Here is a 15759-nt window from a genome sequence, read left to right as displayed (position 1 = left end):
GCAATTATGCCGTCTGGTGGCAGAAAAAGGACCAATACAAATCAATATCATACTCGTTTTTTACAGTACAGTACATCTTTCTGAATTTAACTCAATTTGATCAATGGTTATGAAATTACTGTATCAATGACTAAATGATGCAGCCATATTTCTAGTTAACATTTTTTCCACAAAAAGATTTAGTTGTACATTTAGAACAATTTCAAATATTTAACTATTGAAGTCATGCAATTACAAATTTGACCTTAAAAAATGCTCTTTTATTCTTTCTGAAGTGCAAAAAAAAAATAAAATACAAATAAAAATATATATAGAACACTCACATGAATGGTATCTTACATCATTTCTGCTTGTAAGTATTTCTTTTGCATTTAATGCCAGGTTCAAACATGAAACACAAGTGTGATGTTTACATATAAACATCGTGAAGGGGAACAACTCATAGCTTCCGTTCAAATCCAATTGGGACGGTGCTTCTTTTTGACCATACTGTATTTGTTTTTGTTCACTTTTGCCAATTATCCATGTATTTTTTTTTTTTATGCATTTAAAAATACATCAAATCAGAGTCCAAATTACACTTTGTAATAGAAAAAGAACTTCATGCTCACATTCACTGTACAAAATGATTACAGCCACAGCAATGCATTTAAAAATGACTTAATATTACAACTCACACGGCGACACACAACATATTTAAGACAGCCAAGGTTTTTCTTTATCAACATACCAATGTTTATAAAACATCTCAAGATCATTGTCTGATACTTTTCCAGACATTTACTCAAAAGATCATCTGACCAAAGTGCATCACTGTCTGTTACTAACGTTCACGCGATAAAAAGAAAAAAAAGCACTTGTTCAATGAATATTACACAAAATTGTAATTTGATTATCTGTAATGGCTTCATTACTGTCCCTCATTGACTTACATTTGTCACGTCCATGATGAAGTGTCTCCTTTAAAAGACCACACTTAATTTTTTGTCTTTCTAAAAGTGGTGCAATCAGTCCGCATGCAGTACTACAAATGGACATTAGGGGATTTCCAATGCCAAGCTGCTGATATTGAGATTAATCATATTTAGCAGGCTCCGCTTTCCTCCCGCATTCCAAAGACATGCACAGCAGATTACTTGAACACAGATTACTTGTGCCCTGGATTGGCTGGCAACCAGTTCAGGTGTACCCCGCCTACTGCCCGAAGCCTGCTGGGATAGGCTCCAGCACCCCCGCTACCCTTGTGAGGACAAACGGTTAAGAAAATGGATGGATATTTAACAGGGGGAAAATAAATGAGGCCATCGTTTAAGTATCGGGCACATACCAGTGTGCACGTAATGGGCGTGTTTAGGAACTCGTTTTCTGGACATTTGCGTAGAAACGCAAGTTTAAGTTCAGTGTTCATTCGTTAAAGCTGCCGCCAGTTTCAAATGTAGTCATTGCTTCAAAGTCATTATGAGCTCTTAAGGTGCAACGTCATTCATCAGACGGAACTGGTTCCCATTCAAAAACTTGTTGGCATTCAATGGAGGTTATTAATACCATGCTTACATTAACTCATTCACTGCCATTGACGGCTATAGACATCAAAAATTTATTTGAACTATTTCTATTAGTTTAACTTTTTTTTCTTCACTTTTGTGAGCAAGAGTATGAAAACCTAGGGGGGGGAATTATTGTACATTTAGAACAGATATCAAATTTGTGATTAATCGTGAGTTAACTAGTGAAGTCATGCAATTAATTACAATAAAAAATGTCATCGCCTGATGCCCCTAATTTTTTAATAATCTTTTCTTTTTTTTATCGCAATTAATTTTTTAAATTGTAATTAAATGCATGACTTCAATAGTTAAGTCATGATTAATCATACATTTAATATCTGTTCAAAATGTACAATCAAAACATTCTAGGTTTTCATACTCTTGTTAACAAAAGTGGAAAAAAATGTAACTAATAGAAATAGTTCAAATTCATTTTTTGACGTCTATAGAAGTCAATGGCAGTGAATGAGTTAATATATGCAGCCAGATTTGTGAATTTTCAAAGTAGAAAATTTATAAATTTAAGGAATTTATAAAGGTTAAGAGGAAAATAATGAAGGTAATTAAAGTAATACTGTGTACTTTAGGGACAAGTAGATAAGGTGCAAACTCAAATATTTATTTTTATTCAACATATTTTTTTTAATGAAAGAGCTTTCCTAGCATACTATTCACAAGTTTTTTTCCCCAGTAGTTTGTATAAAGTTTTCATCTTTAAATAGATAACAAATTCTTATGTTAACAATAATTTGTAAATTTAAACTCATGCAAATGCATTTCATTAAATGTTTTGCCATTTTTCACCTCTAGTAATTAGTGTGCATCTATCCAATAAGACACTATTCAGCACGTTTTTCGATAAATGGGGTGCAATACAATTCAAGGACGGTTCATTTTTAAATTGAAACAATTCAATTTGGTTTGATTCAGTGGAATTACCGTTTGATAAGGTACGGCTCAGTTCGAGTATGATGCAGTGAGTTTCTTGTCATTTTAAACGAATGAACTTGTCAGCACTTTAAAAAACGACAACCCAATACATATCTCGATATATTTTAAAGTGGAACGAAACTCATTTTCCCATTCAAATTGTTTTTTTGTTACACCCCTAGCAGTGACCAAACATATTGTGAAATGTGAGGTTATATATCTTTTTGGCATCTTTCAGTTGTGCTTATTTCCCATTAGTATGAACAGATTTAGGAACCAGCTGATAAGAGACGATGCATTTTTGATGATACCAACGTGATGCAACTAATGCATCAATTTTCCTCAAGGGAATTTTGCAGAAAAGAAAACAATTGTGTTTTTAAAGCCATCTGTGGCACACATGACTTACAGAAGTTATCCAAAGCACAGATTGCGCCATTTGATTCAAGTCTCAGCCCAAAACAGCCAATGGCGACATGTGCAATCAGAACCTGGAAAACCACGTTTGGAGATGTGGACACACAGCGCCGAGGCACATCTCATCTTAGGAGCCATTTCGGATGAAGGTCAATAATGTTTACATTTGAAAAAGGGCCAAGATGAGCCGTCTTGAAGCCACTCACAGAAGTCTGCTTTGGAATGGGAATATTGGAGTTTGGATTGGAGGTTCTGCTCCATGTCCGAAGAGGTCTTTGCTTTTTATTTCCTCACAGACGTCACTGGCATGAAAGTCGGTCCTGACTCAGTCGCCGTTTAATGGCCAGTTCGTCGTTCTTGCTGCTCCTCACGCTCTCGTCCCGGCTCCTCTTTGTCCTCCCGTCCTGTTTCAAGCAGATCAGATTTGTTTCATACGGAAGCGTATTGCATTCACTTGGAAAAAAAACCTCCTGTTTTTCTGAATATTTTTTTGTATTTTCTGAATATTTTTTCAGTTTTTTTCTGTCGAGAAAATATTCAGAAAAAAAGGCTGAAAAAAAATATTCAGAAAAAAAGGAAAAATTACTTATTATTCAAAAAAACAGAAAAAAAAATATTCACTTTTTTCTTCTATTTTTTCTTGATCCTTCAAGTATTTTTTGAAGAAAAAAACATGTCCGATTCCTGTTATTAAAATACCTACGAACTGTTTTAAATTGTGGAGAGAAAAAAAGAAACGTCTTCATATTCAAGCATGAGCATAAAAAAATCGGATGAACACTAGATGGCAGTATAATCATAGAGCGCAACCACCATGGTCAAAGGCGACTCCAGTTTTGTGGTTTGCTAACATTGTCGTTATAATTGCTTTTATAAACAATAGTGTCAATGAAAACTGAGCATTATCAACTTCAAAAAATCAGAATATTTTTTATACACTTCTTATAGTGGATGTTATTAGATTATGCACGAGTGTCTGATGGTTCTAAAAAAAAAACATTAAAGCGTAAGACAACACCACTATTGCTTTTGTGGAATATGAATTAAGCAGCAAAATCCTCCCGTTACATCCAATTCAGGGGGCGGCCATTTTGACACAGGTAACGGCCAATCACAGCCCAGCTTGCAAACGTCACATGACTAAAGGTTGTTGGGCACATTATTTATTTTTCTACTTAAGTTACTACTATTGACAAAATAATACATTTACACACCTTGGTGTCACGTTCCGCAAATTTCTGGAACATGTTTGCGTAAGTCCTCTTGTCCAGCTCATGATATTCCTTCATCTTGCTTTGGCAGTTGGAAATCTGATTGCGAGCCGCCCGATTGGCGGGATTGACTTGAAGCACGTTTTGAAAATCCCCCAAGGCCAAGCTGAACTCATTTCGGAGAAGCCGGGCCTCCCCGCGACGATACAGGGCCTTCTCGTTGCTAGCGTCAAGGTCGATCACCTTGGAGACGGCGACAAAGACAACAACGCAAGGTAACTACTTGCGAATTGCGGACGTCGATTTAAATGCAGTCTTAACGCAGCACACCTTGTTGCAGTTGTCCACGACCAGAGAGAAATCTTGAATACGCAGGAAACACAAAGCTAAATTGAGGTGGGCTGACAATAGAAAATCATTCATCCGCTTCTGCTGCTCCAAGCCGTTACCGAATTCCATCTCAAGCCAGGAAACTATACGCTGGTACTGGATGACTGCGTGGTAGTAGTGTCCTGCCTAAAATGCCAAATATTTGTGTTTAATTGACAAAAACAGACAATATTCTATATATAAGGATATTCTACCTTAAAATACTGATTCCCTTTATGCTTGATTTCTGAGGCCTGACTCAGCTTTTCATGCAAGTCCATTTCCCAAGGCTCTTTTGCCTTGATGGAGCAAATGCAAGTCATAATAAAAAAAATTAGTCATAAAATTGTCTATAACTCACTTTACTGCCATTGACAGCTATAGACGTCAAAAATTCATTTGAACTATTTCTATTAGTTAAAAAATATATTTTTTTTTTTAACATTTTAACAAGAGTGAAAACCTATAATTTATTTGTACATTTAGAACAGATATAAAATTTGTAATTAATCATGAGTTAACTAGTGAAGTCATGCGATTATTACGATTACAATTTTTTATCGCCTGATGCCCCTAATTTTTTAATAATCTTTTCTTTAAAAAAATAAATAATCATTTTAATATTTTTTTTCTTTTAAATAAAAGATTATTAATAATGTGTAATAATAATAATAATCAAAAACAATTATATCTGTTCTAAATGTGGATTTTTTTTTGGGGGGGGGGGGTTATACTCTAGTTAACAAAAGTGGGGAAAAAAAGTTAAACTAATAAAAAAGTTCAAATTAATTTTTGACGTCTATAGCCATCAATGGCAGTGAATGAGTTCAATTGAAGCTAGAATTACTTTCATATTTTGGTTGAAGATGCCTTACCCTTATAAAGTTTTTGAGGGTAACCTCATACACAACGTCTTTGTCCGGCCCAATTTTAAATTCTGTGTTTCCTTTGTGTCCAAAGGCATACCTGCAAGAGAAGGGGGGAAAAATGGAAGCGTAAATATGACACTTCCTTCAGTTCAATGTCTACTCTACTGAATGAGAAATCCCATCCGAGATGACTTAAATAACACCTTGCATCTGATCTAAACACACACACATATAAATGACAAACAGCAGTAATGACTTACTTGTGTGTCAAGTAAAGTACACAACATTCTCCTTTTTGCATTTTGTCCATGGCGCGGTCCACTCCCAGAGGAACGCCTTTATCCTCCGACTCACTGACGACAAAGCTGACGTCCCTGCTGTCAAACAGTCGACCGTCACAGCTCCCCTCCAGATGCACTGAGCGGCGACACAACACAGGTTTCCCGATATAATCAAAAGTAACGGACGCAAAAATGAGCATCGATCCGTGAAGGGGGTTACCGTCTACGACTGCGCCCTCGTTGGGATTCAAGTAGCTATTCCCTTTGACCTTTATTCTTCGTACGAGGCCGCCGTCATCTGTGAGCATCTCTCCTAATTCAAACTTGAGCAGTTCTATCTGTTTGAGTAAAGACAAACACTCTTCAGAGATGTGTTTTTTTTTTAAAATAAATAATGGTGTGAGAGGTGCAATTTGAGCAAAAAGAAAAACAACTCAGCAGTGTGCAAGGGAAGGTTTAGTGTGGGAGGCGAAAATACATAACAAAAAAAAGATGTAGGAGTTAGCCACAAAAGGAAATTTGGCGATAGGTAGACGATTTTACTGAATATGCTAAGACAACCTTGATCATTTTTGTCTTCAAAATGTAATCAAGGGGTTTACAGTTTTGAAAAAAAAGCATTTTTTTGTCATTTGTCGTTTATTGAACTGTCACTAATGTCTGTAGCAGACACTACTTTAAGTGAAAATGTGAAATGATAGGAATTAGCAATATTTTATGCTTGACATGTAAATTTATCACCTCTTCTTGATTTTTAATTGACTTTACATTCCCAAAAATAAAACTTAAAACCGACAACATTAATTTTATAGTAACACTGCATTACATAAATTCATGCTACCAAAGTAGCAGCCTGGCTAGCATTGGCTTGTTTACAGTGTTTAATGCTAGCTTAGTATTGCTAGTGTCACTCTCGCTGACTATATATCACCACTACGCACTTTCATAAATGTGCACTATTATAAATGGTCATATTTAAAAGTCACGCTTGTGCCTTTTAGTGTGGGACTTGACTGTGGTCATAAACTAGGGGGAGATTAGCGAAGTGAGGCTATATACTAATCTTGCTAGCAGTCACTATTAGCACCGCAAAATCTCCCTTTAGTGTAAATAATTTGAGTTAATAACTATTTTTAAAAATGAAATGTGTCAACCTTGGTGAAATTGTTGTTCTAATCAATGAAAATCTAACCAAAATCATTTCTAAATTTTAAAACATCAATTATAGCAACAAATTGTTTTAGAATTTCAGGTTGCATAAATGTGCTCACATAACAATAATGATAATAATTACAACAATAATATTTAAACCGGACTGGATGGCAGTCGATCATCACGGCACATCTTGGCACAATAAGGACTTTTTCTTGCTACAAACGAGAGTTTGAAGAGGATTCGGGCCTGGCCTGTGGTTGGAACATTCTGAAAAATGAATCTGCTTCTGATGAAGCCATTCAATTGTTGACTGTTTATTTTCAGCAATGCGGAGGACTATGCCTGCTCTGCCCATAGATGGTCGCTCAGTGGAATGCACGCTGTATGCAAGCCCAAATGTCAATGGTGACATTCCTTACCTACCTCAAAAAACACTGACGAGTTGGGAGGAATTTTGTCCGGATTTCCAGCAAAGCCGTACGCGTACTCCGGTTTACACAGCAACGCGCAGACTTCTCCCCTTTGCATCGATAACACGCCAATGTCCCATGCTTTGAGGACCTGTCCTGTTTGTAGGCAAGGAAAATATGTACAATATTTAAAACGTTGATTTATCACCAGTCACCGTGGAGAAATCACTGCAAAGAAAACACTGAAAATGAACACACAGTTATTGACTCATTTTGTAATGAGAAAATCAGACGTGAAATCGCACATAAATTACAGGAATCTTATGTAATAAATCATTATGCCCATCCCCAGTCACCATAACAATGACAGAGACTCCGAAGACCAGCATGTCAATGTTCTCATCACCGCGAGGAAAAGCTTCGTCTTAAGCGTTCAATTTGCATACTGCACAGGAAGAATGAAGAACAAGGTGTGAGTCACCTACCCTTGCCAACGTTAAATGAAAAGGACTCCATGCGATCTCGGCTCGAGTCAAACTTCTTCCCATTGAGGAGACATCCGGTGTAATGGATTGTCACTTTGTCCCCAATCATTGGGCGCTCTCCATCATGCCCATGACGCTTGACAAGCTTTAAGTGAGAAGACAAAAAAAAATTTTTTTTAACTCATTCACTGCCATTGACGACTATAGACGTCAAAAATTCATGTGAACTATTTCTATTAGTTTAACATTTTTGTTCCATTTCATTTCATTATTTATGAAAACCTATAGTTTTTTTATTGTACATTTATAACAGATATAAAATTATCATGCGATTAATTACGATTAAACGCCCCTTATTTTTAATTGAAATTAATCACATGACTTCACTAGTTAACTAAAGATTAATCACAAATGTTCTATCTATTCTAAATTTACAATAAAAACATCTAGGTTTTCATTCTCTTGTTAGCAAAAGTGGAAAAAAAATGTTAAACTAATAGAAATAGTTTAAATGAATTTTTTTTACGTCTATCGCCGTCAATGGCAGTGAATGAGTTAATTTTGACGAACGACGAGCCTGAAGACAATCTCACACACACGCACAAAAAATGACAATAAAACATACCTTGAATATTCCTTGGTCTTTTTTAGGTGTTACATCAGTGCCCTTTGCTAAAAACACAGCAGCTGTCGCGGCCCCGTCCATAGGAAGATTCTGATCAGTTGTCATGTCTGCTTGTCTGGAGAGTAGTTCAAATAAAAATCTTGTGTTAACAAATCATTTTAATTAATCAAGCTGTGCTTTACAATCTCTTATTTATATATATGTAGATTATATGTGTGATTACATCACACAGAAGCCCCACAGTAGACATTTTATGATGTTTGGCTGCTTCGGAGAGCTGATTTAGTGTCTATATCTGGTTTCATTTTTCTATTTACTTAATATTAGAACCATTCCTGATATCATCGTGCTTTTGCAGCACATGAAACAACCGGCAGGACAAAAATAAGCAACTATGCTGCTCGACCCTTGTCTGTGGTGTACCGCAAGGGTCGCTTTTAGGCCCGCTTTTACGTTTTATCTATATGTTGCTCCCTGGCCAAATCACCATTCGTAAGATTGGCGCAAAAATCTTCTATAACTGAACAAATTAACACCACTCACATCATTAAAACCAACCTTTTCAGACATCACTTACACAAACAGAAACTTAACTCATTCACTGCCATTGACGTCTATAGAAGTCAAAAATTCAATTTGAACTATTTCTATTAGTTTCGCGTTTTTTTCCACTTTTGTTAACAAGAGTATGAAAACCTAGAATTTTTTTATTGTACATTTAAAACAGATATAAAATGTATGATTAATCACGAGTTAACTATTGAAATCATGTGATTAATTACAATTAAAAATGTTAATCTTCTGACGCCTCTAATTTTTACTAATCTTTTTTTTTTAATTAGGGGCATAAGGCGATTATTATTTTTAAATTCTAATTAATCACATGACTTCACTAGTTAACTCACGATTAATCACAAATGTTATATCTGTTCTAAATGTACAATAAAAAAATTCTAGGTTTTCATACTCTTGTTAACAAAAGTGGGAAAAAAAGTGAAACTAATAGAAATAGTTCAAATGAATTTTTGACGTCTATAGCCGTCAATGGCAGTGAATGAGTTAAGAGTCATTTTTATTCAGATTTCACCTTCACACACCATAAAAATCTTCCACTTTAGTACTGTAGCCAAAACGAAATCAACAACGAAATCAACAATGATTAAACCTGACCATGAACGATTGACGTATGCCTTAATTTTCTCGGCATTACTGCATCTCAATCGTCTCTTGGGTCAAAAATCACACTCGCGCCTCCAGCTGGTTCACAGTGCAGCAGCTGCTCGACTTGTCTCACGACATCAAAGTGGTGACATCAGATCACCCCCATTTTAGCAGCACTTTATTGGCTTCAAGTATGTTTTAGAATAGATTTTAAGCACTTTTAAAGCACGGATGGGGCTGGCTGAAGATTATATATATATATATATAGAGAGAGAGAGAGAGAGCATTTTTTTTTCAATTTGAGTTTGAAACCATTACTGCAGCTGGTTTCAAATGGAACACTTATCTTTCTCTGTCCTGTATTTAGAACCACCTTGAAAGGCAATTTAGCATTAAGTCTCTGCCAAAAGTGCCATTAAAAATAAACGACCACTTTTCCTCTGTGAGGTGGAACTTCTAAGAGTTCCCGGCAGTGCCAACAATCACGTTTGTTGAAACTGCCAGCAAAATACACGGCAGTGCTGATAAAAAGCCTTGATAAGCACAACGGGGTAGAATTCTAATGGATCATGTTATTTTGACTTTTGGCTGGAAGAGCTTTTTCTCACAATCTGAGGCTGCGTTTATATTTTTCCAAACATGTAAACAAAACAATTTATTTATTTTTGTGTGCGCGTGTGCTCACGTGAGGCGCACTTGAGTGCGTACAGTAGAAGCCAAATGCACCGAAGTATGTGTGAACAACCTCAAGAGTTCAAAATGAGCTTTCAAAGAAATGCGCATGCACATTCTTTTGGCCAGATTCATAAAGCTGCGCAAATTCCAGGTCAACGTTTTAGAAGTAAAACACACGCACGGGCATGAATTCCGCTCCCAATTGCATATAAAAACACTTCACAATTCTTCGCTAAGTCGTCGTTGTGAAATCCTAAAAAAAAGGAGTGACACCTGACACGAACGGAATCTTGAGCCATGAAGCAACTATGCACATACGGTATGTGTTTACTTATTTTCAATCATCGGAATTTGTGATTTCCAACCATTGTGTGCAGAGAGTGATCATGACAGGAAGCATCAGGTGTGCTGTAGGAAATGATCCAATTTCACTTTGAATTCGTATTTAAGATCTCTGTGTGTCTTTCTGCAATTCCTGCCAGTAAATCAGCTTCGTGTTCAACTCAATTGATTGCCTTTCAGATTTGTGAGTAAATTCATCACAAGATCAGCATTATTTTTGTATACGCTCTAAAAACTGTTCGGTCAAACATAAGCCAATATGCGGCAACAAGGGAATGATCCAACTTTTTGGGTTATATGTTACCCCCCCTCCCCCCCGCAAAAAAATGAGTCAAAATGGAATAACTAAATTGGGTTATTTTGTGCAAAACTACCCTAAAAATTTGTTGTTTTCTAAAAAAAAAAAAAACGTTGTTAAATGAATAAGAAAATCTTTTTGACCCAAATTGGGTTATTTTTTAACCAAATGTTTTTAGAGGGTGGCTTCACTCTAAAACCTGTTGGGTCAGAAATAACCCAATTTGGGTAAAATAAATACATAAATAAAAATGGACTGATACACTTGGGTGAATTTGACCCAACTTTTGAGTTCTTTTGCACCCCCCCCCCCCCCCCCAACCACCACCACACACAAAAAAGGGTCATTTTGTATAACACCCCTCAAAAATATTGTCATCTTGTACAAAGAAATCCATTTTTTGGGTTACTACCTCTAAAAATTGTGTTTGGACTGAAAAAGTTGGGTCGGTGCCTTTTTGACTCATATGGGGTTTTTTTTTTTTGCACAAATTTCCGGCTTTACTGTAAAAAATAAAGTTAGGTCAGAAATACCGCAATTGAGCCCAAACGGTGTTATTTTTCCACCCAACTGTTTTTAGGGTGATATTGGGACATTTTTGTTTGGTGATGTGCCATGAGATTTTCTAATGTAATGTATAAAGGCTGGGAAACTAAGGTCTTAATAACATAAATAAAAATGAGATTGAACATCATTAGAAAAATAAGAGAAATGAATTTAGAGGTTGCCATGGTGATGGCTAAAAAGATGTGCATTTGTACAAGTGTCACGTTTAAGATTCAGAGGAGGAGATAATCAGGGAGATGATTTTTCTTCAGGCCCCGAAAAGTGACCTTGGTGGTTAGTGAACGAACCGAAAGACTCAGAAATGCGAAGTAGCATGCAGCGAAATCTCCAAATGTGACGGCCCATAAAGTTGTCAAGTTGGGAACGTATTCAAATGTTCTTAAAAATGTGTCAAAGTGATGCGATGAGGTCCATCCAGAAAGTTCAACTCGGTGTGACGTTAGTTGTGGCTGCTCAATCCCACATTTAGAGCATGTGCAAGATGATAAAAGTCACTGTCAGTCATAAAAGATAGAGAACGGAATGTACACTGCAAAGTGAGCAGTGATCCTCGCTTGGCAGATTTGTCATCATATAGGGAAGTGAATATTTACCAGGGGTGTGACTCTTTGAATGTCTCACGATTCGATTCATATTTTTGGATCTGCGATTCGATTCAGAATCCATTTTCGATTGAGGACGATTTCTGATTCAAAATGATTTGATTGACAATGATTTTTGCTTCAATCTATAGATGTGCAAGGAATTGTAATGATCTACTCCAGTCGGACTCGCTAATGCTATTTAGCGCGCTACTCGCGCCACTTTGATCACTCAAAAGATCGGCTCCACACTGCAAAAAAACAACTTTTATTGGAATAACTTGATTGGCACTTTTTCCTTCTGCTCTCTAATGTGGCTACAACTTAACAGCGTATTAAGACCGCGTGGAACCACACTGCCCCTAAGTGGCCAAATCAGGTACAGCATGAACAGCGCTCCAAATAAAGGCACACACAAACAAAGGCAAGACAGTATAAAATAATGTAAATAAAATCGATTTGGGGACATTTAAAATCGATTTTGAATTGTACTAAATGAGAATCGCGATCGGCACACCCCTGATTTCACCCCACATTTCATAAGCAACTCAATTTTTACAATGATGGATGACGCATGAAGTCGACTGGCCAGCAAGCCACTCTCTCTTCCACTTCCTTGCACACTCCTAGTTTTATTTTATCACCCGTTAAGATGGTGACCGTTTACAGACCGTATTCAATTTCAGATTTCCAATTGGAAAGTTAGCTTCACGCTGGACTGGCTTTAAAAAAGCAAGGCAACCAAATCGCTCGTTCTAGGTCAAGGTAGTCAGATAAGTCCACAAGGACTTTTGATTGTCAGGACAGCCTGTTGGAACATTGTGTGCTTTGAGAAAATGAGCTCAACCAAGCGAAGGAACAAAAAAAGCCTCCAGAGGAAACACAAAATGGAGACGGTGTGTGCTCCCGTTTACTGGCAGGAGTTTTGTAACATGCAAGGTGATGAAACACCTGAATTAAATTCAATCTTACCCTAATTTAGCTTGACAGTTCGACATCATAACCCAATTTGGGCTCCTAGTGTGTACCCAATTTCTTAACTCATTCACTGCCATTGACGGCCATAGACGTCACAAATTCATTTGAACTATTTCTATTAGTTTAACATTTTTTCCCACTTTTGTGAACAAGAGTATGAAAACCTAGATTTTTTTTATTGTACATTTAGAACAGATATAACATTTGTGATTAATCGTGAGTTAACTAGTGAAGTCATGGGATTAATTATGATTAAAAGATTTAATCGCCTGACGCCCCTAATTTTTTACATTTTCTTTTTTTTTAAAGAAAAGATTATTAAAAATTAAAAAATATATAAGTTTTTATTTAAAGAAGAAAAGATGATTAAAATGAGGGGCGTAGGCGATTAAAAAATGTCGTAATTAACTCAGTTAACTAGTTGACTCAGGATTAATCACAAATTTTATATCTGTTCTAAATGTACAATGCTTTTTTTTAGGTTTATTATACATAAGTGGGAGAAAAATAATTAACTAATAGAAATAGTTGAAATGAATTTTTGACGTCTATAGACGTCAACGGCAGTGAATGAGTTAATTCCTTTCATTCTCTTTGAGAGACATTATTACAAAAAAAGATTTGTCAATTGATGAAACCTCACATTATGGTGACATCTTGTCTGTGGTTTGTTGTGTGTTCTGCACTCCTTATACATCACCCACGAAATAAATGCAAGTCAATGCAGTGTCCTCAAATGTACTGTACGCGTGTGTGTGTGTGTGTGTGTCTGAACACAATGTTCCTTCTATTCAGTTCCCCACCGGTGTAGCCTGATGGTGTTCAGTAATCTCAGACCCCCCCCTTACGAAACACGTTTCGATTGAGTCACCTTCCTCGCCGTCGCGTCTCCTTCAACGTATGGATCACATTGTAATCAACCGACTGTTACCTTGCGACAAATAATGCCGAACAATTGATTAACTCGAGTGGTGTGAAGACCAAAACTCGCAAACCCTACGCAGGAATGCGAAAAACATCTGACTCGCACAAATTGTAGAATTCAGGGGGACATAAATCTATCGACGCTGATTCGATACACCTTATTTCGTTGATCAGTTATTATGATTATAATATGACCGATGGTCTTAAAACTTGGTGCAGAGCATAAAGCATTTTCTTGACATCCCAGAGGTTCTTCTATTTTCTTGACTATTCTTGAAAAAGTAACATATGATGCATCCCAAGGATTTTCATGTACAGTAGTAGCAAAAAAGTCAACATGTCAATAAGATCATTTCCTTATGTGTAAACCTAATTTGCATACTAGAGAAGTAATTTGAGTTCTTCCTCATCGCTTTGTGTGTGCGCGCGTGTGCGTTTTAGTACAAGGACATCAAATGAGTCAGACTTTCCTGCAACATTCATGTGAAATCTTACATCACCTCACCTCACTGTAAACACATGTTCCGTTTCTCTTATCGTGGTCTATTTCATAATATTGGCAAATAATGGAGAGAGAGAAAAAATTATTCAAACAAGACTTTTCCACAGCACAGTGGTTACACCTGCAACCCCAAATGCCCCCACACATGTTCCATCCTCCGCGCAACTTCTCCTTCAACACATCACCAGCATCAGACACATGACACGAACCCATGTTTCACCCTCATAATGGACTCATTCTTGACCATTGCGCGAAAAATGATCTCAATCACTCAATGAGCGGAAAACAGCCCGAACACTTCAGACCTCTAACAAACACTTCACTTAAGTCACAAAAACAAATAACGACTCACATTTTCTTCTGCTCCTTTTTCAAATAAATAATATCCACCAGGTGAAAAGAGAACTAAGGAGCGCCGCTTCTAGATAATTACGTCACGTCCTGGGTACGAGATGTTCCGACGCGCTGCGAGCGTCTTGCGACCGATTGGCGTCCTGTCGTTGAAGCTCGAACGCCACAATCGCACCGGCCGCATGGAGTGCACGCGTCAAAATGAGCCGGGTGGACGCACAACAGGCGGAAAATACGCAGAGAGGAGGGAGGGCGCAGTGACAGAGCGTCGAGTATGAAATTAAGGGGCAGGTCTTGGAAAGGAGCCACAAAGTAACACAATGTTCCGGCTGTACTGTGGCTGTACCGCCGCCGCTGCTGATGATGAGAACACAGTGTTCCAAATAGACACACTGACCTGTAACCCGTTCTTTGCCGAGCTTGGTCTGCCGGGAACAGGCTGTTCCGTAGCAGGCTGTCCTCCTCCCACCCGCGGTCAGCTGACAGTTCGGATCGTCAACAGCGCCGTGCGAGAACAACCCAGACGAGATGAGACGAGACGAGACGAAACGGCTGCTGCTTGACACCTTGCCGGCAAGTGAAGCTCGCGGCAGCCTGAGAAGGAGCGCCTGGAGGCGGCTTGATTTGATCCCGGGGCACGCTGGTCGGATAGGAGCCTTTTTACAAGATGATTACCGGTTGTTGTTGTTTTTAAGGGGATAGTTTGGTTTTGGTTTTCGAATTTGAATAGAATTGTATTTTGGGGGGGTAGAAAATAAAGTTTTGTAGCTCGAGGTAGGGCAGTACTCCCCTGCGCTTCACGGGCTGGTATTTGGGGAGCTGCAACATAATTTGCAATTAATTGTGTCGTATATCATTAAATGTTGAAAAAAAAAATGTGGATGGGCGCCAATAAAACAAACATATTAAACCTGCAATGGTTCTGAAGTGTGGTACCACATTCTGTACTTTTTTTTACCCCAGTGCAAAGGACAACTGTTCGTCCTGCAAATCATTCCAAATTTGCAAAAAAATGTTTTTTTTTAAGGCAATAGATAAATGTAAATTATTACTATTACTACGTTTGCCTTCTAGTGGTGAA

The 15759-nt window shown here is 37.4% G+C and overlaps 1 protein-coding gene across 1 annotated transcript; it reads right to left on the bottom strand.

Moving 5' to 3' along the window:
- Positions 1-238: 238 nt before the first annotated feature.
- Positions 239-14995, bottom strand: fkbp5 (FKBP prolyl isomerase 5). The gene is made up of 11 exons (XM_086086001.1): positions 14680-14995; positions 8300-8414; positions 7675-7819; positions 7203-7345; positions 5845-5962; positions 5604-5760; positions 5350-5440; positions 4690-4773; positions 4436-4621; positions 4109-4348; positions 239-3298 (listed from the first exon to the last, which is right to left on the bottom strand). Exons 2-11 carry the CDS (start codon positions 8402-8404, stop codon positions 3194-3196), a joined length of 1374 nt encoding a protein of 457 aa, XP_085942127.1. The 5' UTR covers positions 8405-8414; positions 14680-14995; the 3' UTR covers positions 239-3193.
- Positions 14996-15759: the final 764 nt, after the last annotated feature.

This window comes from Leptonotus elevatus, chromosome 10 (genome assembly GCF_054856555.1).
Source record: "Leptonotus elevatus isolate MCC_2025b chromosome 10, RoL_Lele_1.0, whole genome shotgun sequence".
Classification (NCBI taxonomy): domain Eukaryota; kingdom Metazoa; phylum Chordata; class Actinopteri; order Syngnathiformes; family Syngnathidae; genus Leptonotus; species Leptonotus elevatus.
Note: the sequence above shows the minus strand (reverse complement) of the source record. Positions and strands in the feature narration are given on the sequence as shown.